This window comes from Diaporthe citri (genome assembly GCF_014595645.1).
Source record: "Diaporthe citri strain NFHF-8-4 chromosome Unknown scaffold_2, whole genome shotgun sequence".
Taxonomy (NCBI): domain Eukaryota; kingdom Fungi; phylum Ascomycota; class Sordariomycetes; order Diaporthales; family Diaporthaceae; genus Diaporthe; species Diaporthe citri.
The window spans coordinates 3,171,107-3,197,622 of NW_025064847.1; the positions used below are offsets into that span (position 1 = coordinate 3,171,107).

General features: G+C 48.3%; 6 protein-coding genes across 6 annotated transcripts; 2 read left to right on the plus strand and 4 right to left on the minus strand.

The window, feature by feature from the left end:
• Positions 1-2,175: 2,175 nt before the first annotated feature.
• On the minus strand, positions 2,176-3,361 carry INS49_006476 (uncharacterized protein; the record flags this gene model as incomplete). Its single annotated transcript, XM_043167248.1, has 4 exons — positions 2,176-2,433; positions 2,509-3,012; positions 3,102-3,226; positions 3,310-3,361. The coding sequence occupies 4 exons, from the start codon at positions 3,359-3,361 to the stop codon at positions 2,176-2,178; spliced, it is 939 nt and encodes a 312-aa protein (XP_043028392.1).
• Positions 3,362-4,065: 704 nt separating this feature from the next.
• Positions 4,066-5,185, plus strand: INS49_006477 (uncharacterized protein; the record flags this gene model as incomplete). The annotated part of the gene is made up of 2 exons (XM_043167249.1): positions 4,066-4,239; positions 4,301-5,185. The coding sequence occupies 2 exons, from the start codon at positions 4,066-4,068 to the stop codon at positions 5,183-5,185; spliced, it is 1,059 nt and encodes a 352-aa protein (XP_043028393.1).
• A 566-nt stretch (positions 5,186-5,751) lies between these two features.
• Positions 5,752-8,731, minus strand: INS49_006478 (uncharacterized protein; the record flags this gene model as incomplete). Its single annotated transcript, XM_043167250.1, has 5 exons — positions 5,752-6,800; positions 6,897-7,109; positions 7,642-7,691; positions 8,022-8,493; positions 8,554-8,731. 5 exons carry the CDS (start codon positions 8,729-8,731, stop codon positions 5,752-5,754), a joined length of 1,962 nt encoding a protein of 653 aa, XP_043028394.1.
• Positions 8,732-9,944: 1,213 nt separating this feature from the next.
• Positions 9,945-12,284, minus strand: INS49_006479 (uncharacterized protein; the record flags this gene model as incomplete). Its single annotated transcript, XM_043167251.1, has 2 exons — positions 9,945-11,907; positions 11,965-12,284. 2 exons carry the CDS (start codon positions 12,282-12,284, stop codon positions 9,945-9,947), a joined length of 2,283 nt encoding a protein of 760 aa, XP_043028395.1.
• A 728-nt stretch (positions 12,285-13,012) lies between these two features.
• INS49_006480 (uncharacterized protein) lies at positions 13,013-18,745 on the plus strand (the record flags this gene model as incomplete). The annotated part of the gene is made up of 3 exons (XM_043167252.1): positions 13,013-13,083; positions 13,294-17,290; positions 17,441-18,745. 3 exons carry the CDS (start codon positions 13,013-13,015, stop codon positions 18,743-18,745), a joined length of 5,373 nt encoding a protein of 1,790 aa, XP_043028396.1.
• A 552-nt stretch (positions 18,746-19,297) lies between these two features.
• Positions 19,298-19,734, minus strand: INS49_006481 (uncharacterized protein; the record flags this gene model as incomplete). Its single annotated transcript, XM_043167253.1, has 3 exons — positions 19,298-19,486; positions 19,567-19,645; positions 19,691-19,734. 3 exons carry the CDS (start codon positions 19,732-19,734, stop codon positions 19,298-19,300), a joined length of 312 nt encoding a protein of 103 aa, XP_043028397.1.
• Between the last annotated feature and the right edge of the window lie 6,782 nt (positions 19,735-26,516).

Sequence of the window (26,516 nt, forward strand, 5' to 3'; positions counted from 1 at the left end):
GTGCGCACGGTTCTGAGTACATTTGTTGTTTGTGTGTCAATGGCACTGGAGTGACGGCGATCGAGAATCAGCCTTACGGGGCTAGATTACCTAGGTAGCTTCAATGTGCTTGTAGCGCATCGTCCACGGCTTCGTAGTGCCTCAGTCTTTCAAAAGCATGCCAGAATCCTAGTCAGTGATCGGGCTTTGAAACCAAAGAGGTCCTGCCCTATGTTTGGAAAAAGTGTTTGATGCAAACCTGCTATACAGTGGCAACAGTTGATTCCCCCATGGGCAAATTTATGGCAGAGAGTAACCGAACTGAAACATTGCTAACATCTCAAGAGAATATGGCATGCACAGAACGGTACCCTCCATTTTACGATCGATTGACTGCTGAGTAGAGATGACCTCGCTAATTCCAAACCATCAAGCTTGGACCCCTTTCAATCAAAGGCAGACCGACCGTCTGCTGATAAAGTGAAGCGGAATATTCATGGAGATATGAAACCTCATGTCACCGACTTAAATATGAGATAGTGATGTCGAGTAGGATTAGGTCAGTCTGTTCCGTCGATTTACTGGAAATCCTCACATCGACGAATTCTTTGACCATTGAATAAACCGGGCCAAATCCCCGGTGATGCATTCCCAAATCACTTGCTACGGAAATATACGGGGACCACAGCGGTCTCACAGGTAGTATTTGCAAGCATAACCGTATTTGAACAGAATTTCAATTTTCAGAATAGTTCCATTGCTATCTCTCTTGAAACGAGCTCAGATCTCGACCAAGACCCGCTATGGTAGGGAAGAAAGGAAGGAGCTGGAAATACTTGGAAATTACGAGAATCCTTTGCCATCGGGGCCACCTTTCAAGCCTTTTGTAAGTCTTATTTGAAGAAAACAGATGTCGTTATAAATTACTTGATCATACAAGGGATGTATGCGTTGGAAAAACGAAGGTACAATAATGGCAGAGTAGCAACCTTGGAAGTAGGAGCATTAGGCATCAAACAGGTTATGGTCGATCATTCATGAAACAGTAACGCAGTTGAGCCAAGATTCTTCAGTTGAAGAGGGTCAGACAAGGTATGAATACTTAGGTACTTGAAGGAACAAGGGCTAGATGGACGAATGATTTTGATGCCCCCCTCTTCATCTTCTCACTTGTTTCTCACAACGAGGTGACCTACCTTGGTGTGGGTATGAAATGAGAATGTTCTAGTCGATTTACGGGTGATGATCGCAACTCTCAAATATAGACACATGCATGAGTTATCACTCGACCCAAGCAGGGCCACTAAAGCCAACGATGGTCAGGAGCACCAGACGCCTGAAGAAGAAACTAGGGAGGATGGGTAATTTCAAGGATGCCCATTGTTGGTCCAATGTCGAAGAAGGTAGCATTGTGGCAGATACTCGGGAATACACGCACTTGTGGTTCAATTACAACCTGGCTGGGCTCTTTGCCACATGGCTCAGCTCAAGTGGCCCTATGCTCTGCAGTTCGGGCATATTGGTGGCAGCCCATGTCGTTCCTCTTCCCCCAACATTTCATTTCTATGTCATAATCCCTGCTGAAGGCGACTATTTCAGCAACGCCAATGTGAGAAATTGATGAACCAAGCTCTGAAGGTATTGATTCGTCATACCTCCTTCACCAGGAGTGCAGTGTCTTCATGTTTTTTTTTTCTCTTTCACCCCCAACTTTTCTTTGGTGATTCGAAGCTCATGCGCCCAGTTCAGTGAGTTGCATAGACAATGAGTAGATGAAGGCATGCCGTGTGGATTGATAATCTCCTATCAGTACATAAACATCTTGCCGTCTACTTCCTCAGCAATCCTGAAACGAAGGGGCCATTGATGCTATCCCTCGAGCCGCGAACAATTGATAGCCTTCTTCGGACTCGTTCATGACAACACGATCGTAGTATTATCTAGGTTGCCGTCGCAGCCGTGTGATGGGGATTTACGAAGCGCGTGTGCTGTTGGGCTTGATATGGCCCAGTTTCAATAAGCCCGGTCGTGTGGCCTCTGTTCCGAAGCGTAGCCCGAGTTGCTTGGTGATCGGTCTTGATACTGATCCGGCCATGTGTTGTCACCATACCAACTCCTGGGCTGATAATGACCTTCGAACCGATCAAAATGATCTGTGCGTCGCGAGTTCCCGTCGTGATCGGCAGCAAAACGTCCCTAACGGCTGTTGCCACCTCGACCGCCTCGGAATCCTCGACCCCTTCGGTTGTAGGCCTGTGTAGTCGTCGAGCTAACGAGATCATCACTGTACAGTCCTGTGTTGCTGCTTTCCTCCACCTGCATGGGCTCAAACCCCAATGAGCCATCAACTAGGACACCATTACCCTGTGAGGCTGGAGCGCGAGGGGCTGCTCGGGCGGGACTGGTTGGCGGGCCTCCAACCTTGGCATAGACGTGTAGAACCCGTCCGTCGGCCTAAGAGAGCGCATCAGTACCGTGTTGTGTGTCATGTGCGAGCCGCATGGAACGGGTCATGGCTCTTGTTCTTACCAATTGGTTGTTGAACCTCTCAATGACCCGATCAGCACCTTCCTTAGTCTGGAACTCGATCTCAGCGATCACTATTGGGTGGGTCTTGATGATCCGGCACTTGCTGACGAGCCCACCAACGGGCATCATCGCGCTCTCAAGGTCACCAGCCGTTGTTCCGGGGGCTAAGTTCTGGGCTATAACCACGAATGGCCCAGCCAGGCCTCGTATGGTGATACCGGTGTTCAGTGGTTGTGGCGATGGTCGCGCTGCCACTTGCTGAAGCCCTCCGCCCCGTCTCCTGCCTCCCAGACTCGCATTGTTGTTCCTGCTGTTGACCAGGTTCACCTGGGCTGCGAGGGTCGAGTCGTGCTCCGCCTGCAGCAGGGCATTTTGTCGAGCCTCAGCGCGGCGTTGTGCCCGGGTATTTGTGGTCGCAGATGCGGGTTGGGTCCCAGGAGCGTGGATGCGAGCAGCGAGGCTGCCGGGTCTCGGTGCTGCTGCTGCTGGCGACGCTGGTGCTCGCTGTTCGCATCGGGCGCGAGCCCTTTTGTCAGCTTCTGCGCGAGTGGTGCTGTGCCGTGCCGAGCTGATCACGACGGGGCAGCGCTCACCTTCTTGATCCCGGCGCGGCTTGCGAGGGAGCCTCCGGTGGCATTGAGTTTGGGAGGTGCTGACGAGACACGGTCTCTCCTAAAGACCTTCGCAGCAAGTTCCTGGGCCTGTTTGCGCTCTCGACCTGTAGATACCAAAAAAGCATTGTTAGGCTCGCGACTCAAAGGGTTTGCGGCGTGCGACGTGCGACGTGCGACAAGGGCGCACCTTCGGTTATGATCTTCTGAAAGTCAGTCGCGACCTGCTTTTCTTTCGCCATTGTGCCGGGACCGTGATAGATCAATGACCGCCGGTAAGGATGTGAGGGAATGACTCTTGGCGTCAAACAATAGATGTGATGCGGGATATCCAGGAGTACCCAAAGATACCCAGGCGAGGCAGAAGTTCCCTTGGAGAGGGATGGCCGTTGAGCCTCAAGGGTGTCAGGCCCGGAAAGTTGAAGACCAGCTGGGGCGCAGGGTTGTTTTAAGGTCAGCGCTACTAACCCACTCGGAGGTGGGTACCTGTATCGAGGTACTTGCTAGGTAGTCTCAGCATGCATTCACCCAAGTAGCAGTGAATACACACACACTACAAATAGTACCATGTGAGTATCATATGAAATTTAAAAACGCCAACTCAAGGTGATGGTATTGAGAGTATGGAAGACTAGCAAATTCACCGTACACGAGAACCCCCGCCGGTAGCATTTGAGGCGGTAGCCTGGTCAGGAGTGTATTGTGTGTCCAGATACCCAGGTACCCGGATACCCTGGCCTCCAGGTACCTGTAAGCATGCGCAGGGGATGCCCGTCACCTGTCAGCCACGCCCGATCCCCAGTATCTGGATTATGGAGAGCTCGCGCCACAGTGTTCATTGCTTGTCAACGACGAGCCGTCTCTCCAATCCTGAAAGCATATATGGCCGATCCAAGAACAACAACAAACATCTCCTAGACAGCAATAACTCCACATCCTGTGCGCCATGGCACAAACCACCTTCGATCCTCTAGCTCCTTCCCAAACATCTAAACCAACAGACCCGCTGATCGACTTGGATCGACTGCTCGGCCGTCTCCGCCAGACCATTCTTCGAGCCGATGCGGAACGGGAACGGAGACTCAGGACCAGCGAGTTCGAGCGCGAGAAAGTCACTGTCGTAAGATGAAGTGTCGCGCTATCCAAGCATGGCTGTAGACTAACATGATGTGCTGCGCCAGAATATCGACTATGCGCGGCTGCTGCTCACGAGATTGCAGCAAGATGCGCTGGGAATCAAAGTACTTGCGAGAAGACAGGAGGTACAGGCCGACCTCAACCGGAAGCGCGACCTCCTGGAACAGGTGACGGATAGGCTGAGGGACTTGGAAGAGCTGAGCGCGCATGCCGTCGGCGACGATGACGACGTAAGCTCGGAAGAAGACGACATATTGAGCGGGATAATTGCGACCCCAAGTCAGAGCTTGGACTCCAGATCGACAGATGTACTCGAAAAAGACACGGCAAAAGAAGATCAAGGAAACAACATACTACAGGCACCACCGCCGACCGAACCGCGACAGAATGGAAGCAGCGGACGTGTTGTAGAGACGCTGGAGGAAGTAATATCAGAGAAACCGGACACCCTGACGTCACATACTCTCCGGCCGAGAGGCCAACAGCCCGCGCCATCAGATCCGGAGAAAGCAAACCAAGACTTGGACACAGCACAAACCACAGGCGCCACCACACAACGATCCCTGCTCTTGGGGGACCGCTCTGCAGACGTGTCAGATGTCGCCACGAAGGAAGCCATTCTCGACCGTGAGCGAAGAGAGCAGGAAGAAATCACGGAGGCGATGAGCAAGATCACCAAGGAGTTGAAACTGTCGTCCCTAAGGTTCAGCGAGGCGCTCGAGGAGGACAAGGAGATGACCGAGCAGGCTGCGAAAGGGCTCAGCAAAAACGAGCTCGGCCTCGAGGCTGCCGCGAGGAGGATGGGGGCGCTGACGCGGATGACGGAAGGGAAGGGCTGGTGGGGACGGATTATACTGTATGCCTGGATCTACGGACTGATGGTCGTGCTGGTACTCGTTGTTTTTGTGCTGCCAAAACTGCGGTTCTGATACCCACGCAATGCTTTGACTATAGTCTTTCACACTGCATCAAGAGCAAGAGGGCGTTCAGGGCGCTGCAAGACCGGTCATTGGTCATAATACCATCATGGTTTCGAGGGGTCTTACCTGTGTCGATGCAGCAGACTCTTGAGTAGGTCAAAAATGTCTCAATTCATCGCATTGTCTGTTGTTTCGCTGGTTTTAATCGTCCAGTTCACGCTGAAAGCCACTCCACATGCGTCCCGTCGATCATGTATACACCCACCGACCAACCCAAGGCACCACCCAATTAATCATGGTTCTCAAAAAAGCCATCGCCGTACCCCGTTTCATCCAGCACCAGCGCATGCGCCTTGCTCGTGGAGTCGCGCATGGAGAGAAAAGCAAAAGACTGCACTGTGGCCGTGAGGCGACTTATTCCCGTCTAGGCGCCTCTGCTCCTCCAACATGCCCTAGAGACTGGCCAGATCTTACCGACCATTCAGTCGAAACTGGAAGCAAAAGCATGGGAGAAACGAGCAATCCGATGATGAGTGATTAGACACACTCCGCTCACGTTACCACGCTGGGTCAAATCAAGTTTGAACGGTCTTGGACCCCCCATTGGTGCCCTTGGCCGAGTTGCTGGCGACCGAAGGCTTTGTTACCTTGAAGGCTTTGGCCGGTCGTTCCTCTGAGAAAGTCCTTTTCCTCTTGGAAGAAGCCTCGTGATCGCGGTGGTCGGCCACGTGGCTTGTCGTTTGTACTTTCTCTCCTCCAAGCTCTTTCGACTTATTCTCGTGGCTGGCACTTCCAATCTTGTTTCCCGGGACAACTGGGAACCGATAGTAAAACGGCCCCTTGCTAGGCATCGAGTCCCTTTGGTTCCAGCGGACCCCCGTGCATTGCCGAAACGAAGATCTGTACTTTTTGAACTCATGCCTCTTGTCTCCAGAAGCCTCGCTTGAGAAGCGCGTGGTACAAGCGCTAGAGCCTTGCATCGGGTACTTCCTTGCGCCGAACAAGTACGTCTTCGGTTCTGACTTCGACTCGTACAGCTCGAGGACCCATCGGCAGCCTCGCCGGTTTCCATGCCTGTCAGGTTTCCAAACCTCAATCTGGTGTAGACCGGACTCGTCTTTGCAGATGACATAGAGGCTGAGGTCAACGGGAGGCTGCTCAACCGTGACTTTTGCATTCTTCTCCGGCTTCCCAGTCGGCTTGCCGCTCTCTTTGCTGACGGGCGTGCTTGCTCCCTCCATGTCATCAGTTACTTTTGTGTCTTTTTCCTCTCCAGATTCAGAGACGTTATGACGGTCTTTCTCTTCGGAGCCCGTTTGAGAGTCTTTCTCTTCGGAGATAGCTAAGCGCTTCATCCCAGTTTCGGCAACTTCTTCTGCGGCTCGGGCATCATCATCGTGCTTCACAGCAGTGGCATCCGTTGCAGCAGGTGACTCCTTCTTCGCAGCTTTAGGTTTCGTCTCGCTCTTTATGAAAAGATTTGATATGGCATCGCCATCGCGAGGCTTTGCGGGGTGATAAAGACTGGGCGGGGCTTTTTTCCTTTGGTAGTCCCACAGCTGGAATGTGTCAGTCAGCCACTCGTAAGTGACGATTTCGCACCCATACTTCCGAGCCGCCTTGACTGTACGTGTGTTTAAACATGGTCAGATGATGCTCAACAAACATTCGCCGGCTCAAAAACAGAGATAGCTCGACACAAGCAGGCCGGAAAACTTACCCTTTGGGTTGCCCTTTTTGTTGAAGGTAGCTCTGGAGCAGATTAGATGAGTGGTAGCCTTGGTGACTTCGTCAACGAGCTTGCCGCCGCGGTACTTCAGCCATCTGCTGACGTTCTCCTCGGTGAATTGGTCACGGATGTGTCGATTGTTGTCTTTGTCGAAGCGTGGGTCACCAAATGCACACGACGACGCCGTCGAGGTGATGATGCATGCTGTGTGGGAACGGGGCGAGGGCTTATGTGATTGGTTGCTCAATCAAGCGAGAGCAAAGAGGCAATGGAACCGTACGGGCACCTCGTGTGCTGAAGAGGATTCCGGACGACGGAAAGCCAAGTTGGGAAGCTGCAAGGTTCACAGAACCATTGAGACCGATATGATCCAGGGGGAATGTTGGGACTTGCTGGAATGTGTGAGGGTGAGGACCGCTTGTGGAGTCAAGGACGAAGCTATGGGGAAGTATCTGGAAGAGAAAAGGTTCTCTGACCCGAAATTCGATGTAGGGAAGCAAGAAAGACGACCTGGGTGAGACAGCTGCCGGTAGAGAAGATGCTGGGCTTGCAGGGCAGACAGCAAACGCCAAAAATGCTCCGAGTGCCTGCAGAATGATGCCAGCGCAGTCAGAAGAGATGTTGAGGGCGGATGCTGGTCTTTTTCTTCAGGTGATGGCTGGAAGGAGCACAAGGTCAGGAAAGAGTGCCATTGACATGAGAGACGGTCAGCCAGTCGCGAATGCCTGAGTCTGACTTGGAAAACTTGAGCCAGAGCCGAACACTGGCAGGATAAAGGGAATGTTTCTGTTCAGTAGTCTGGGCCACATTCAAGCTGGGAAACGAGGCGCGTTCAGTCCACCGAAGCTTAGAGCAACCGCGCTCCGAAGAGAGAAAGGTGAGAAGGCTTTCTTAGACCGTTTGACACAAAAGATGCTGACCAACTTGCCCGGTTCACGACACGTTCGGAAGGAAGCCTCAGAGCTCCGGAGAAGATGCTCATATGGCACGTTATAATTTTGATACCAATCCACAGGTGAGTGTACGGTGCATACGTAACCTGTGAATGTCTGTCGCTTTCCCAGAATTGCTGAACCAGATCTTCCCAGAGAATGACCTATAGAGCTACCAGCTTACTTCTCCTTGGTGAGGACGGTGGTGCGCACATGGTGGTGCTCGGTGAACTTCTTCAACGGCTCAAAGGTCTTCTCCGCTCCCGCGCTGGCCGCCTTGGCCTTCTCGTCACTCGCCCATCCGCTCGTCGCCAGGAACACCTTGGCCTTGCCCGCCTCAGGGTGATCGATTTCCTCAAGGCTCCATCCGTGAGCCCCTGCAATGAACCCATCAGGCGGCGCACCGCCTGCCTTCAAGACCTCGTTGAAGGCGGCCTCGAAGTCGGCGGTGCTGACCGAGGTGGGCACAAAAGTGGCCGCGATCTGCGTCACGGGGGACTCGGCAACCTTGACGAAGTCGCCGTTGAGGGTGAAGAGGTTGTGGACGGGGCGGGCCTTCGGGTTGGACGTGTCAGTGATTGAGTCGAACAGCTTCTTGACCTCCGCGATATGGGAGCTTGCGCCGAATGCCTTGGCCGCGTCCGGAGAAGCCCAGACTGTTGTAGTAGGTCAGTTACCAGTGAAGAGGAGCTGGACCGTCCATCATGGGAACTCACCATCTATGATCTCGGCAGCCTTGGGCTCGTTGGGGTCGGTCGGTGTGCCGTAGTAAGCGTGCTCAAGACCTGGAGTCGCCAGCTTCTGGTCCTTCAGACCCTTGAGGCTGGCCACCGCGGAGCTGCTGTCGGCATCCTTCACCAGGGGAATCCATCCAATGCTCACAAAGGTCGACATCTTGATAAGTGGTGGTGGTTTGACTTCTCCGGGAAGTACTGTTATTGTGAAGGTGTGTGAAGAGAGCTGAGACTGTAGGATCTGAGGCGGTTGTTGTTGATGAGCTGGTCTTCAAGCTGCCCCAAGAGGGAGCAGAGCTGTGCCTTTATATCATGGAGCTACAGCTACCTCCCCGCCCAACGCATGAATGAGTGCCATCGTGTCAGACGTCGCGGCTTGGAGCTCGAGGCGGAAGCTTCCATAGATTCCGCGGTGTTTGCCCGGACCCCGACAAGCAGCGGAGGGCGTTGAGCGATGCCGCATGTAGACAGGTGTGACACTATGCTGAAGCTCATATGTCGTACCAAGTATGCGAGCATAGTTGTAACTCATAGGGACAGGGACCCGAATACGGTCCCATCTCGCTTTCACAAGCTGTCGAACGCCCAAGCTGATAGTCCATGTAGTAAGCTCCTCTATGGCTCGAGACAGGCATAAGCCAAGCAGGCGGATCAATGCAGCAAGCTGGGTGCAGGGGCTCGGGCCAAGGAGAGACGACGAGTGTACAAGTGCCCACATCGGATTCGGGGAACGGTATATGTCCGCGCTTAGGATCACGGCTCTTTGCATCAGAATGTTGTGGGATTGCATTCCAAGAGCACAGATGGTTGGAGGTGTAGATGGTCAAGCATTATGCGTACTGTCTCTCCATGAGTCGGGGAGGCTTCCCTGACCTGGCTGAAACGAAGTGTGAACCTCATCCTCCACCGGCTTTGGGCAAGTGGAGGCTTACCAATGAGGAATGACCCGGGAAAACCGCCGCGGAATCAACAAGTGCATTCCTGTCGGGGCGTTCGTCCTCATGAGCCGGGCGTCGCGCAGGTGTTCGATGCTCTTGACCCCAATAGTTCACGGTCCGTTTGGCCCGGCTTGTAAGTGGAACGCTATCAACGGCATCGCCATCACCCGATTTGGAGAGTCGCAGAAGCCTCGGAGCATAATCAAGCCACGCCTAGAACAATGCCGGGGGTACAATATACTTCGGCTGCGCCACAGCCACAATGTTTTGGGTCATCTTGAAGTCCATTCAGAATTCGTGAACGCGAAGAAGGCATCGAAATCAGCGGCAATGCAGCAATGCGGGGAGGCGGCAGGTGGGTAGGTGGGCGTGCATCGCATTGTGAACACTGTCCTCGAACATCAACTCGCAGACCGAGCGCTAGTGGAGCCTAGTCTATCTGATGGACTTGGCAGCTTTGACAAATGCCCTGATTTTGTCTATACTTTGTTGGCCAGCCTCTTCAACACCGCTGCTCACATCGACGCCCACAATCCTAGCCGAGAGAGGACCTATGGCAGACACTGACTTGGCAACATTGTCCGGGTTCAATCCACCGGCAAATAGGACGCCCAAGTTCTCATCCTTCTCCAGGTCCTTCCGAACGGCGGCATGGTCGAGTTGTTGACCAGAACCCGAGCCAGAGTCCAACAAGGGAATGGTGTGGTACCCACGGAGCCCTAGTCCAGGTTCGCCGGGTTGAAACTTCCGAATGACGGGAACAGGTATAAGATGGGCCCACTCAACAGGCTCTCTGCCGTGAAGTTGAACAACGTCCAAGCCATACAGTATCTGCTTCTCGAGGATCTCTTGCAGAGGCTGGTTCATGAAAACGCCAACAAGTGAGGCGCCCTTGCCAGTCAAGGTACGCTTGGCCCCTGCAAAGAAATCTTGAGCCTCATCTGGTGGAAGTTCCGGCTGTGCTGATTGCCCGCGAGAGCGACTGTCCTGGACTGCCTTCGAGATGGCTAGGGCGGTCTCGTGCGATACGCAACGTTTGGTCCCAGGTACCAAGATCATGCCGATCAAGTCAGCCCCAGCCTCGATGGCTTCGGCGGCAGCTTCGGCGCTACGGGTTCCGCAGATCTTCACAATCAGCGGTTGAGTCTCGACTTTAGGGGAGAGCGTCGTGGTACCTGAACATAATTCCTGGATGAACTTGGCTGTGTCGGGAGCTCGCATGATGGCCTCGCCAACAAGGATGGCATTCACGCCGTCATTCTTGCAGTCCTGGACGTCCGCGTGGGTGTTGATACCGCTGAGGGCGCAGATTATGACATCCTCGGGTACCATGCCCCGCAAACTCCTCGTGGTACGCAGGTCGACTTCAAAGGTTTCGAGATTGCGGTTGTTCACGCCAACCACCTTCGCACCAAGCTTGATGGCAGTCGTCATTTCCTCGGCGTTCTGCACCTCGACCAGTGGCTCCATTCCCAGCGAGAGGGAGTACTTGTACAGCCTCTCGAGAAGCTCTGCGTCAAGCATCTTCACAATCAAGAGGATGGTATCGGCCCCGGCAAGACGCGCTTCGAGGATCTGGTACTCTTCGAAGACGAACTCCTTCCGAAGAATGGCAGGTCGGTTGGGCATACCCTCAAGGGCCTGACGCGCTACACGCAGGTCTTCGATGCTGCCCTTGAACCACTCAGGCTCCGTCAGGACCGAAATGACACTTGCACCCGCCAGTGCGTACTTCTTTGCTTGTGCCGGCGCGTTGATATCGAGAGCGAAGACGCCTTTCGAGGGTGAGCCCCTCTTGATCTCCGCCAGCAGCGAGATGTCGAAAGGAGTCTGTCGCAGGCGGTCGACGAACGGGATCTGTGGTGGAGCGCAGTTGAGGTCGTAGGCGGCTTGGAGGTCCGCAGGCCTTTGGGATGGTATCTGCTTCTGCGCCGCAACGGCCGCTTTACGGTGAGCGTATATTTGCTGCAGAATATTGTTTTTTTTTGGTGCGCTTCCTGGATTCTGCGCGCCATTTGTCACTGCATCCTTGCGGAGCTCTTGGTCTCCCTTCCAGTTACCGCCCTGGGTCAGCAGGAAATTCTTGAACATAGTCCGTCCATCGGCAGAGAGAATACTCTCTGGGTGGAATTGAACACCCTCGATTGTGAACTCCTTGTGGCGAACGCCCATAATGACACCTTTTGAGCCGTCCTCCTTGGCAATCCACGAGGTCACTTCGAGGCAGTCTGGGATTGACACATGAGTCCCAGCAAGAGAATGGTATCTCGTGACCGGAAGATCCTGAGACATGCCGCGATAGACGCCCTTGGAGTCGTGAACTAGAGGCGAGGTTTTGCCGTGCAGAATCTCGCCGGTCTGGCTGACGTCGCCACCGTACACATCTAGTATACATTGCCTGCATCGTCGGTCAACGAAGAGTTGAGAGGTGACCAGGTGGTTGGGGTAGACTCACTGCCCCATGCACACGCCAAAGATGGGGATCTTGCCGGCAAAATGGCGGATGGCATCTCTGCTCACGCCTGAATCTGTGCGAGGGTGGCCCGGCCCGGGGCTGACGACGAGCTGCGTGGGCTTCTTGGCGATGAGTTCTTCAAGAGAGATCTGATCATTGCGAAAAACCGTGACAGTAGCACCCTCTAGGACTAGGTACTGGTACACATTGTACGTGAAGGAGTCATAGTTGTCAATGAGGACGAGATTGGAGGCGGTGGGCACAGCGGCGGAGGGCTGCGGATGATGAGGAGAGTGGTCAATTATGTCCAATGAAGCCATGTTGAGATCCTTGAAAAGACAAGATGAGGAAGAAGCGCCGGAGGAGTCGGAGGGTGAAGACTTGAGGAAACACAAATGTGTAAGGGCAACCGTTTTCACTGAGCACACCCAGGTGAGTCAGCCACCCCTCCTGTCGGCAGGTCAAGTGCAAGTGCCAAATGGCGACGGCCTAGGGGACTTGAGGCGATATCAGAGGACCCGTCTTCGCTCAGCCTGTCTTTGTTGGGTGAATGGCTGGCAGTCGAACCTCTCCAGAGTAGCAAAGTAGACAGTCTGAAAGCACATAAGGTTATCAAAGTGGGTGAGCGGCTGGAGTTCTAGATCGTGGCCTTCCGGGAGTCAAATCTTGGGGACCTGGGCGTCGGTGCCGGAACGGCGACTGGCGATCCCTGCAGGCCAAATCTCAGTGCTGCGAGGCGTGCCAAGGGTCCGTCTTCTCTGCTGCGGGTGCTGGCTGCTGTCTGATAGGCTGCCTTCCCCATTCCCCAGCTCTGACGGGACAAGGATGCGGCAGCTAACATTTTGAGAACTGCGCAGGCGTTGGACCAAGCTACGGTAACAATAGCCTACACGGTCTCTGGCGCGTCTGCCAACATCCAAACCTCACCTCACATCGCGAGCCCAACTCTCCCAGCCCTCAGCTCCGACGACACCTTGGCACTGCCTCTCTTGTTGTCGATGATCGCACCTCAGAGGCTTTTGCGCATTGCTTGCTGAGCCTTGCGACCATGGCTTCGCCCCCAAATGGCGTCTATTTCCCTTCCCTGGACGAGTGCCTGAAGGGCAACAAGTTGGTCTTGTATGTCAACAGCTCAACATAGCGCAGCGCAGCGCAGCCCCAGCACAGCATACCTCAGCCCAAGCCGGAACTGAATCACGCGAGGAAGCAGAGAGGGAAAAACTGACCATGATGATTCCGTAGGTCCTGGAGATTGGTCGCCTCAGCTCTCCAAGATGCCTCCACCGATCGCCTCACCAGCCAATGTGTGAAAGACTTTCTCCAAGACAGCTTCGTGACAGACCTGGTCCGGTCTCCCGCCAATGCATTTGCCAAGCCTACTCCTCAGTCCAAATCCGAGTTCGAGACCAAGACCGCCGCCATACATGTCACTCCGACACCTAATGAGAAGTATGACATCAAGGCCATCAAGGAGGACTCGTTGTGGTTGAGCAGCAGCTTCGGCATCAACGAGGTCGCAGCTTTGCGCATCGTCGTCATCGAGTTCCAGAGCAGGCCGCAGAGTCACCTAGCCGGGCCATTTTCCACTCAGGACATAATAAATCTCCACCAGGCCGTTGGGGCCGATGGAAAGCAAGCAAACACACTCCTGGCCTTCGTCAACGCGGCCGACACGGCCGATGCTGACGCTATATGGGTCGACTTCAACACCCAGGCAGGCAGACGCCGCCGTCTTGTTGATCTGTGCCTGTCGGAGCGGCGCTATTTCATGGCTTTTGTCAATGGGATTCTCACCCTGACCTTGAACGAGACATCCCCGGACACGGATGCAGCGAAGGCAGAACTATCTGCGCAGGTGCTCATGGCCGTCTTCGGCCAAAAGCAACCAGGGGATGTGAGGAGCGACACACGCTCGCTTGAGAAGCTTGTTTCCACATATCTTGAACTGGCCCCCGAGTGCCTCGCAGATCCGGACGCTCATTCGCCGGCCGCATTCAAGGATGTGAATATTCTATCCGAAGAGCTGGAGCTTATCTGGACAAGGGCGTCTCTTACAGAGACATTGCATCTCCTGGCATCGATGTTCCGGATCATCGACCTCTCGCCGACCTTCCTTTCCGCCGATATTGTTTCCAATTGGTTCAGATTCGTCGACGCATACGGCTTTCTCGACCAGCTGCAAGGGTCCGACGAGCTGACAGCTGAAGTGATACAGCCTATAAAGCACCTGGTATGCATCATCTCTATGAGGATCCTCAATCTGGCTAGAGCTGTAATGTTCCTTGATGGTGAGATATCGCTCCAGGCCAATGAAGATTCTTACTTTACTTCTGGCTCCACCTTGAAGGAAATTCACGAATCGGTCGTCAACGCGGCCAACGCAGGCCTGCTCACTTCCGGGCCCGTGATCTTTTCCTGGGCCCTTATCCTCCAGCGAATGCTACGCTCGCACCATGAGCGGCTTGAACTGAGAGATCTGCAACAAAATCGGCAGGCCCAGGAGGGATTTGAACGTGAACTGGAGCATGTCGAGGAACGTCCAGGAGTGGGCAGGCGCTCGTCTGCTGGAAGCGTAGTGTCCATGGAGACACAGTCCTATGACCGGTTTCTGGAAATTTCCTTCACCTCAAACTCGCTGCAATGGGACTTGCAGGAGGTTGAGAATATGGCTGGGGCTGTGACTGCCGGCGGTCAGCTGTACGACTTTATGACCGACATAGCTCTTAGCATGGGCTGGGCTCAGAATGCTGCCCTTCATCCGTCTCTGGGTTCAAGAGTGCGCCTTGTTCTTCTCGACTTTCTGAAGATCAGCTTTCCAGTGACTGGCTACATTTCTGAGCCTGTCACCACGTTACTTGCTGTACTCTCAGCCGGCCAGGGATACTGGGACATCCAGAGCAGGAAGTCTTTACCACTCAGTGAAGACGTCGTTGCCGTGGCACTTGACGATCCGCTCATACTTCAGTTCTACGTTCTCCAAGCCTTGCAAAGATACCCATACGAATTTCTCCCCTTCACCAGCCTTTGCAAGATTTTGTCGACATGCCTGGCTGAAGACGATCGCTCGGGTCTCATTCTGAAATCTCTTCTGAAGACTCCGACTCTGACGATGCCCCTGCCCGATCCGTACTGGCAGTTCACGGCAGATGAGGAGGAACTGGGCAAGCTGGAGCTTACTCAAGAATTCCCACTGTTCGCTGTAACGCCCAATCGCAAGCGCCTCGTTGGAGAAGAGGAGCCTTTTTGCATTCCTGCCGGGACATACGGAAACCTTGCTTCCGACACCGGCCACATTGCGCAGGTCCAGTTCGAGCATTCTACCATTGCTTTGCTGGGCAAGCGACTGGAAGCCAATCTGGCCCCTGATTCATACGAGCTGGCACTTGGCCCGCTTCAAGCTGATGAGCTCGCGGAGACGGTGTCTCTCCTGGCAACGGCGATCCGCTGCGAGAATTTAAAGGCGTCTGCAAGGAGCAAGTCGTCGGTTGCGGACGGCGAAGCAGGGCTGGCCATACTACAAGAAGCCAGTCGGGCGCTGCCGCGTACGAAAGATATCGTCAGTGTCATCTGTGACACCCTTGACTCTTATGTTGACGGCGAATTGGCGAACCTCGAGGCTTCTCACATACGCATCATGACAACTTGCCTGCAGTTCTTGGACTCCACATTATCGATCTGCCCAGGCCGTGTGTGGTCATACATGAACCGCTGTGACCTTTTGATCAGCGATTCAAGGGCGGGAAGGCTGTCAAGAATCACTGGAACGCTTGATCTTGTGGATGAGAGATTCGAGCTCCTATCAACGGTGGTTAAGTTCTTTTCGAACCTGGTTGAAAATGGAATGAAGGGAACCGTTCAAAAGACAGTTGGCAGTAAGGCCAGCGGGCGCTCAGCCGACAAAGAGAACCCCTGGCTAGGTACCTCTGACAAAAACATGACCCAGGTCTACCTGTCAATTGCTCATACTGCTATCGACATACTCGAGAACTCACTGACATGGCGTTTCTCATCGGAAATCCAGAGGTCCATCCTCATCGGAGATTTGATTCCAGTGATGGACAGCATTGTCATATATTCGCTTGGCGTTGGCGCCCCGAATAAGTCCAGCGCCCTAGCGACATTTTTGGAACCTGCCGCACGGCATATTGTCGAGGGGTTCCTGTCCTCTACTTCGTCGTCGCTTAGGTTTCAGCCGCTTCTTTCCTCAATGCTCGTCGCGCTTGGGATGCCAGAATCGTCACTATACCCCAGACGGGCGAAAATCGTGTCGAAACGTCAAATAGTCGTTCTGGACTTTGCGACGACACTTGTTAGGGTTGCAAACCTTCTCGAAAAGCCGTCAGTTGCTATTGAGAACCAAATCCTGAAGTGTTCGTCACTGCTGGCTCGCCTGTGTGCTACGGATACATCCTACAAGAATTCAGTGCTGTCCCTGCTCGGTGCGGTGGCTGAGAGACTTGGTCGCGAAGACACGGAAGCACCATCTCTGCTTGGATATTTGGGCTCCCACATATCACGTTCCTTCTTGCAGGCGATTTCACAGTTGGACAAGCCTTTCGAGAGACCGTCGGTGTCGGGGAAGACCTGGAAATTCTTCTCTACAATCATGCGCAATGGACAACACTGGATGGCCAATTGCCTTTTGACAGGCAAAACCCCGCGTGAAGCATTGGGCGGCGAGGGTAAACTGTCCAAGCTGGCACCGGACTCCATCCTCATAACCGCTTTGACACGCTTGCGATCCATTCGCACGTTGCCTACCTCGGAGACACTAGCAATCTTAGATCTCCTAACGTCAGCCCATAACTTCTGGCAGTGGACTGTATTTGCGTCTCAAGAGGATAACAGCTGCTTGGCCGAGCTACGAGCTTACGTCCGTCAGCTCAAATCGGCATCTGTGACGGCGAAGACCAACCCCAGGCAGGCGTGTGATGAAGCTCGTATCGCGGCCTACATCGCAGAGGCGCTCGCAATGCATCTCTATCACTTGCGGAAAACAGGGCGGGAGGAGGAATTTGCTCAAGCGCTCGTCAATGACGTCGACTACTACCTGCGCGAGGGTGTAACGGTGTCCGGCTACAATAGCTCCCTGCACGCCAACTTCTTCAAGAACTTCTCGAAGCAATACCCAGGCTTCTCATTGGAGAGCTTCCAACGGACACCATTGACACCGAGAGAACTTGGTGACGAATATTACTATGCTCTCGGCCTCGCAGACAAGATGCTGAAGTTTGACCCAGGGTGGGCCGGACCACGAGAGAGAAACGGCTTCCGGCACGAGATGGCGGCTGCCAATCTTAACCTCTCTCTCGTGGACGCGCAGATAGTAAGTAGCATCTTCGAGCGGTCTTGGCTCGGTTTCTTAAAGGTTCACACATACTAATCCGGGGTACAGGCTCTCTTTCACGCTTGGGAATTTTTGCTGCTAGAACTGAGTAGCTGTCTCTTGCCAAAAGGACAATTGATCACCAAACAGATGATGCAAGTCACGGAGCAGTGCCTAGTCTCCAACCAGGGCAACCAAGGGCCAGAACGCATCTTCCAGAGGATCACCCAATCCCGTGCGAATCTGGCCATGGTACTCGTGCAGCGTCTGACCGATGCTTCCCTTGAAGCAAAAGATATTGCTGAATTACTGGAGACCATTTGGACGACTCTCAATAGCATCGACAACCCCTTCACCCCAGATCAGATTCAGTACTGGAGGACGATGTTGAGGATGCTCTACGTGGTGCTGAGAGGTTATCGGACGTCACCCGCCGCTGAAGGAATAGAACTCGACGCTGGCGCGACCGGCAAAACCAAGCGAGCCCAAGAGATCAGTGGTGACGATGATAAGATCGTTGCGGTCTTGCAGTGTGTGCTGAATATTCTTCACCGCGTCGTGGCTCAAGGCTTCCGGGCGCTAGTGGCTCTTATCCACGACCCGGTCGTTACGGTCCTACCTGAAGATCTGGCCCTCTTGACTGCCATCCTGCAGGCTTGTCTGTGCTTGCCAGGCATTGACCAAGTCTCCGGCCAGGTTCTCAACATCATGGTTTCCGAGGATGTTGGGCAGGCTGCGACATCCCTCCTCTCGTGGGCGGACAAATTAGCGGTGAAGGGTGACCCTGTCTTTGGCGAGCTCAGCATCTTGTTCCTCGTCCAATTATCCAACGTTCCTGTCATCGCCGAACAGCTCGCATCCGACGGTCTTCTCGGCCAGCTGACGTCGGCCAACATCGCGACTCACATCCAACGACCGAATGTCTCCCCATTCGCAGATAATATCGGGGCTCTACGATGCTACGACATCTGGGCAAAGGGGATCCTGCCGTTGCTGCTTAATGTGCTGTCAGCGCCGGGTCTGGGCCCCAATGTGGCCACAGAGGTTGCCTGTGTGCTCAATCAGTTTCCCAATCTCTTGCAGAGCAGCGTCGATCGCATAGAAGCTCCAGGGATGAGCAGGACTACGACCCGTGGGAACTCTCATCACGTTACCTTGCTCGGCGTATCGGAGGTCAACTCTCTTGCCCTTCTGACACGGGTGTTGGGCAGATACAGGTCGGCATTCAACCGCGAGATCCCGGAGGTGTTGTGGGACTCGGCCACTGTGCTCGAGAATGTCGACTACTGGCTGACGAGCCGGAAGATCCTGCGAGAGCGGCTACTGCCCCTGGGTCAGCGCGAGGCTGACTGGAGGACGATGAAGACGGGGGTCGAGGACGTCAGTGTGCTGGAGCAGAAGGTGGTGTCCCTGCTGGAAACTGTAAAGGAGGTGCTCGGTGAGGACACGGAGTAGGCTTGCCGTAGTAATCGATTCTAATCGACTCTTAGCTTGCCCCAGTTGGTGCTTGTACTCGGCTTGTGGCATTAATGGGCGTTGGACGGACAAAATTCTAGCGGGCAAGCATGATGGAAAGTTGATACCATGATATAGAACATTGAGAAGTCAAAAAGTTTCCCATTCGTGATTTTCGATTTGGGTTGAGTTACGCTGTTACCACAATCGCCATGAAAAAAGCTCCCTCTAATGATGACCCGTCGGGCTATAATTGTAAAGGGGTGTAGCTCATAGAGTTATGTTCATGAGTGAACAACTCGTCGTAGCCCCAGAGTACCGAGCCCGAATGTTAATCACAGCATACATATGTCCAGGCCCGAACCCCATCGTTGTCGGTGGTATGCATCGCATAATGAGCTATACTTATGCCCTTCCAACCAAGACACGATGGCCTCTCATCCCAGGGCGACCAAATCCTCGTACCCGTCAGGATCGCGGCTGTCGCGCGGGGCTCCCTGCCTGCCCTCTCGTCCGAGCCTGCTCCCCCGCTCCCCAGCGACGGTCGATCTCCTATTGCCCGCCCATCTTGGAGGACATCTCGGCATTGTGCTCCTGGAAGCGCTCGGCGAGGCGGGCCTGTGTGGCCATGGTCTTTGCCACGCAGCGGGCGACGCAGCCATTCTCGCGCGACGAGACGGCCTTGGATGTGAAGTCGTCGATGCAGGACATGAAGCAGTTGTCGACCAGGCTGCCGAAGAGCTACACGGGGGGAGAGGGCCGGTGTCAGTCAGTCAGTCAGTCAGTCAGTTTGCCTGGGGGCCAGGGGGTGAAGGACGTACACCGACAAACTCCTTCACCTGGCGCTTCTGCATGCGCTGCTCGAGCTCGCGCTGCTCGTTGGCGTTGAGTCCTCCCAGTCTGTTCGGACAAGGAACGTGGTCAGTTACTGGGTGTCAATCCGACAGTGCGGTAATGCGAGGTGTGGGTAAGGCGTACACTTGGTCCATGGCTGCTGTGGTGGTGTGCGAGCGTGTTGTGGCTAGATGGATTTGTTTGGTCGCGAATATGGCGGTCCTGTTTGGCTTTGGGGGCAGAATGCGGCGAAAGAAATTTGGGAGCTTCTCTCGGCGTTGGTGATGTCACGCACTCGGGGATGCACCCGAGTACTCGAGCGCACAGACCGTTGCCCGTTACTGAGTGCTTGCCCGGGGTAGGTTCCTAGGCGTAGGCCCGCTGCCACTGTCTGTGGAAAACGAAACGCAGCCCCCCCCCTGTCGCTTTGGTTAGCTGTCTCCCCCTGCATTAAAATTTGGCTGTGGAAGCGGAATATGCACCAAGATTACCAAGGATAACCTCCTTGCCATTACCGCATACCTAATTTAGCAAAAAAGAGGCTATAATAATGCAGCTAACCCTTATATAACTATAAATATTGCAATTTTATTTATGCTTAAACTCATTGCTATTAAATAAGTAATTGCAAGTTAAATTTTAATATAATAAATTAATAATTTAGCAATATTAAAAAAGGGTTATAATTATAAATATTATAGCGCTAAGCGTGCCCTTATCATTGCCATTAAATGCTATTAAATTAAAGCAATAAGCTTTAAAGGTATATAATGTTTTTTAGTATAATAAGCTTGCTAAGCATTATTAATGCCCTTTTATTACCATATAAGAGCTTAAAAATCTTTTCCTTAATAAGTTAAATATATATTTTAATAAAATGGAATGCTTTCTTGCTAAGGCATGCTAAATTAATATTATTATATTAATTATTGCAAAGGCCCTTAAGGCATATAATTAAATTAATAAGCAAGTATATATATTAACTTAATAGCATAATAAGGACCTTTAAAGCTATTACCTTTTTAAGATCTTTAAGCCATAGTATATTATTAAAATATTTATTTTTTATAATAAATTAAAACTTAATAAGCATAATAATATAAGAAAAATAGGCTAAGTATTATTAAGATATACTTTTTAAGTTAAGAGTTTTCTTAAGTAAGGTACTTACTTTTATTTATTATTAATAATTATAATTAACGGTTTTTTTAATATTATAATATATAAGGGGTATATAATAAAGAAGTTCTTTTTAATATAGCTTCTTAAAAAGGTTTTCCCTTAAATAAATGCTTATTTAAGCTCTTAGTTAATCCTTATAATAAATAATGCTTTATAGCATTATAATTGCGCTATTTATATAGTTATTAAGGTAAGGGGTATTTAGCTAGTATATTTATTGCTATATTCCCTTAATTTTAACTTAATTAAGGCATATTTTAAAGATTTAAAAAAGCATATTTATTATTAATATTAATATAAGATAAATAATTATAATAGTAATAAGAAATTTATAAGTTTTTTATATTTAAGCGCTTAAGAGGTTAGCTAGCGTATAAAGGCAATTAAGGGATATTTTTATTATATATATATGCTAGAAAAGAGATTTAAGGGTAATAATGATAATAAAGGGTAATAAAGATGCTATATAATTAAAAAAAGGGTAAAAGAAGTAGCGTTAATAAGAAGGAAAGAATGTTATAATAAGGTTATTTATGGTAAGTTTTTTAATAATAAGTAAGTTAGTAAAAAAAGAGTATTATTAAAATAATTAAAAAGGGATAGCTAATAATTTATTATGAGAGATATACTTAATTTTCTTAATTAACTTTTTAAATACTTAAATAAATACTTTTTTTTATATATAATTACTTTATTAACTCTTTTGCTAATTATATTACTTTTTCTTTTATAAATAATATTAATTAAATGCTTAAAATTCATTAAAAAATGCCTTAAATTTACTTTTTAATATTAATGCATTATTAATTAACGTTAAAGGGCTTCTTGCTTATTGGAAATTATGATTTTCATCCTACGTTGGCATTAATAATAATAGTAAGTCCTCCTCCTTCTTATTGCTTTTAAAAAGCTTAAAAAAGTTCTTTCTTTTCTTTAAATATAGCTTTATAAGCCTTTTAATTAATTTAATACTATTTAAGCCCTTTTTATTAAACTAAATGTCCTTCTTTAAGTATAAAGCTTAGAAATTAATGCCTTTACGCTTTATTACCTTTTGCAACTTTATTAATTACCTTTTCTTTATTAATATATAAAAATGCTTTTATAAAGCCTTAAATATAAAGTCTTTACTAAGAGCCTTTTAATTATTAAGTACTTATAGCGATAATAATAAAAGTATAAGTAGTTAATAATAACATATAAGGCTGCTTAAATGAAAAGCTGCTAGCGTTAATAATGCTAACAGCCCTTTAAAGCCCTTTAATGGGTATGTTAATAAAGGCATTAATAAAGGCGCTAATGATGTTGGCAATAGCATTATTAAGTGCTTATATATAAAGCTAGGGGCGTGAAGATTAATTAATAGATTAATTATTATATTAATGCTACTTTCCTTTTACTTATTGCCCTTTTTAAGCTTTTTTTATTTATATATAAGTGTTATGGTTTAGGCTTGTGCCTATAGTAATTAGTTAGCAGGCTTTGGCCTTATAAGAATAGGCTTTAACGCGAGTATAAACAGGAAGTAAACCTTCTCCTTTATACTTTAAATATTAACTTTATTTAGGCACTTTTATTTTGTAAGTTTAAAGTTAACTTATAATATATATTTAAAGTCCTCTTGCATTATAAATTTATAGTATAATTGTATAAAACTTGATATAATAAGATTTAAAAGGAATAATAATAGCCCATTAAGCCCTTCTTTATTTTAAAGAGCTTTTATTTTGGGAAAGTTTAGTAACTTAGCTAATAGAAATAAGAGTTAAGTTTATAATAAATAGGGAGGTAATTAGCATTAAAGAAGCTTAATTCTTTTATATATTTAGCTAGTTAAGAACTTTTTGTAATTAATTTTTACTTTATATTAATTCTATAAAGATATTTAAGGGGTAGCTGGAAAGCTTCTTAAAAAGGGTTTGCTTTGCATTTAGGAATTTTTTTAAGTAAAGGTATATTAAGCTTAGCTTAATTGCGTTGTGGCAATGTTATAAGGAGGGGATAATAGATTTTCTTGCTTACTTTAATTAGCTTTCTTATATAGCTAGGGCTTAAGCTTAGCTAAATAATTATAAAATATTATTTATAGCTAATAAATTTATCGCTTTAATAAAGTTAAGACTTAATTACAAGGAGTAGTTAAAGATATTTAAGGCATTTTGCTTTACCTTATAGTAATATAAGGATGTTTTTAGCGTTATAATAGCAAAGGATAATACTTAATCTTAGAATGGCAAAGTAATGAATATTAATATTATGGCAATCTTAGCAGGGAAAGTTAAGTATTATGCTTATAGCCAGCTTGATTACTATAAATATAACTGCTTAAATCGCCGCGGAAGAACTTATATGTAGCTATTATTGATTGGGCTTAGCAAGGGAAAGGCGCTTAATTAAGGTTGTTTTTAGTATATAAATTTTTTTTTTATAGGGTGGGGCTTAAAGTAATGTTAGCTTAGTATTAGCCTGGGCTTAGAGTAGGCTAGCTAATGCTAGCTGGTTTGGCGCTATAGAACTTTTAGGGCCTAGGAATTTTTCATTAATGGAGCAAATTGTTTATGATTAAATGTTAATTAATTGTAGGTTATATAATAAGTCCACGGCCTTAAGGCTTTGGGTAAGGGAGCTTATATAAAAGGCATGGATTGGAGGATCTTAGAAATGCTGTTAATTTAGCCGTTAGCTTGCATTTAAATAATTATCTTTTATTAGCTTACTTTAGTTAATATATTAAATTATAGGGTATGGAAAGGATAAAAATATATATATAATATGGGTTGGCCTAATAGCGTAGTTAAAGCATTGTAGGTTAATTAAATAGTTAGGTAGAAGGTAATATTTAATTTATGATTAAAGCAATGCCTTTTTTATTTTTTATTATATAGTTAACTTCTTAAAAAGGCCCCTTTGCAGCTTTAACCTAAGGAAAGAGGATATATTATGGTTTAGGTTTATGCTTATAGTAATTAATTAGCGGGCTTTAGCCTTATAAGAATAGGCTTTAATATAAGTATAAATGGAAAGTAAACCTTTTCCTTTGCACTTTAAATATTAACTCTATTTAGGCATCTTTATTCTGCGAGTTTAAGGTTAGCCCATAATAATAAGGCTAATATTATTATTATTAAGTTCCTTATTACTTTTATTAGCTTTAGCAGCTTTTATTTACTTAGTAAAAAGCTTTTTTAAAGGCCCTTAAATGGCAGCCTTGCTATTAATTATCGCTTATACCCATAGGTTTAAATTAATATTAATAATATTTATATATATGCCATCCTTTTTAATATAGCATTATTATTATAAAGAATCCCTCTTATTGCAATAGCAATAATTAGCTTTATAATAAGGTTTTTTAAAGTATTGCTATGTTTATGTTAGCTTTTTATAGGTCTTAAAGAAAGGTAATTAATTGCTATTTATTATAATTACCATATAGGTAGTAATTAACCCTTCCTAAGGGCCTTAGGGCAATAGTAATTTTCTTGCTAAAGGAACGCTTTTTAAGCACTTAGCTGCCGGTAAATCGTTTGCTAAGCTAGGTATTAATCTTGCTAATAAGGGAAGCCTAAAGATCTTAATGCCTAGTTGCCTTAGCATTGCAATATTATAAGGCATTATTTGCATTACTAAGAGTATTACTTTATAAATATATATAATTACAAGATAATAAGGACCCTTGCTTAATGAGAGCATTTTTATAATCTTATTGCTAGGAAGTTTTTTCTTTAAATGCCTTTTAATCCTTTTTACCATACCTAATTAAATTAAGAATATTCTTATTTAAAGCTAATAACCTGCCTTAAATAAAACTTATAATAGCTTAATCATTATACCCTTTATATTAATAAGCTTAACCTTAACTTAATTTTTTATCTTAAAAAGAAAATCTTTAAGTAATAAATTAATATTAAAAGCCTTATATTTATTATTATTAAATATAAAGCTTTATTATTTTATTAATAGCATTAAAGAAGCCTTTATATTAATAACTTTTATTTATAATATTAAAAATGCTCTTCTTAATAACTTTCTTAGCAAAAAATAGCTTTTTAGCTCCTTAATATTACTACTTTTAGCATTATTAGCTAATAATAATAGTTTAAATATACTTAATATTTCTTAGCTAATATAAATACCCTTAGCTTTATTTAAGCTATTTAAAGCGTTATTTTCATTAAGGACAGCTTTAAGGGCAACCTTTTTGGCATTCTTAGCAATATATTAAGTAGCATGTTAAGCAGCTATTTGCCTATCTTATAAAAGCTTTAATTAAGTTGCTAGTTTTTATTTTATAGCAATAATAGCTTTTACCTTTATTATTAGCTTCTTTATATATAATAATATTATTAATTAATTAATAAGTGCTTTATTAATAAAGTAAATAACTTAGCGTTATAAATAGGTATATGGTTATAATAGCTGGGTTTTTGCTTTTTAAGGGCTATTAGAATAAGTTACTGTAATGGGCTTGGGCTGGAAGCCCAAGCCTTATATAGTGTGGCTAGATAATCCAAGGGAGCTTGGATTATTACGTACCTTTTGGCTTAGTTAAAAGGTTGCTGCTTTGCAGCTTATGGGAGAAGGCGCTAGCCAGCCTGCAGCCCCTTTGGGGCCGAGCCCATAACAGTTACTAGCTAATCTAGGTAGGCTATAATTACCTTAGGCCAAGGCTAGTAGAGTGTATGCCCCTTAACGTAATAAGCTTAAGTTAATTTTACTACTTCCAATCATTCTAAAAATATATGCAAAATGGACTTATAACGACTTTTCTTTTGCTAAATTAGGTGCGTGGTGGCGTTAATAAGGGTATCTTTAGTAATCTTGGTGCGTATTTCGTTTCCACAGCCAAATTTTGGTGCGGGGGGGGACAGCTAACCAAAGCGACAGGGGGGGGGGCTGCGTTTCGTTTTCCACAGACAGCAACTGCCATCCATCTACACTCCTACCGTACTTGACCCGAGTGCTGTCATTTCACCCAGTCCTCCATCTCAATCCCAGCCTCAGTCTCAAAATCCATCACGGCCAGTTGCACGGCCAATCGCGGTATCTGCTTGCCCCCAAGACAGTGTTTTTGGGGCATGTTACAGAATTTCGCAGTGCATCTGCACTCATCCTGAGCGATCCTGTCTGTAACCTGCGTCACCCACCTGATCCTCTCCTCGTCCGACTCTTCAGCCACAACGTTTGAACGAGGGCGTTCAAATACGCTTGCTCGGAAAAATGAGCGAGGCATGTTGGGATTTTTTCCGCGACAGGTACTGAGGCGGCGTCCCTTTGTCGCCCCCAAACTCGCCGGCCATTTACTTCTGCTCGGCGCGGGCTGGGCTCTTCAAGATTGTGTGACAAGTGCAGGAGCACGGTTGCACAAGGATCCGATTGGGTCGGGCAAGCGCGAGAAGAACTCGCCGACACAGTCGCGGCCGGCGCAATATACGTCTGGGATGCCAGGCGTATTCTCCCCCGAGCCATTGGAGTGTCACGAACAGAGACAAGGAAGTCAGCCAGTATCACTATCAGTACGTGTGCGGCCAGTGTCTATGTGTTAACATGCCGCCCTTTCCGGTTTCTTTGGTCTGCCGAAGGGTTACGCTACAGATGAATGACCTGGCGATAAGGTGAATGCAACCAAACTTCGATCTCGGTTGCTCCCTTCGGTGCCGAAAGTCGATTTGGCCCCCATCCTCTGGCCTCGAAGGGGCCTTCCTCTGCAGAAATAACGCGTCAGAGATCTCCCCATGCCTGCATTCGTCTGGAA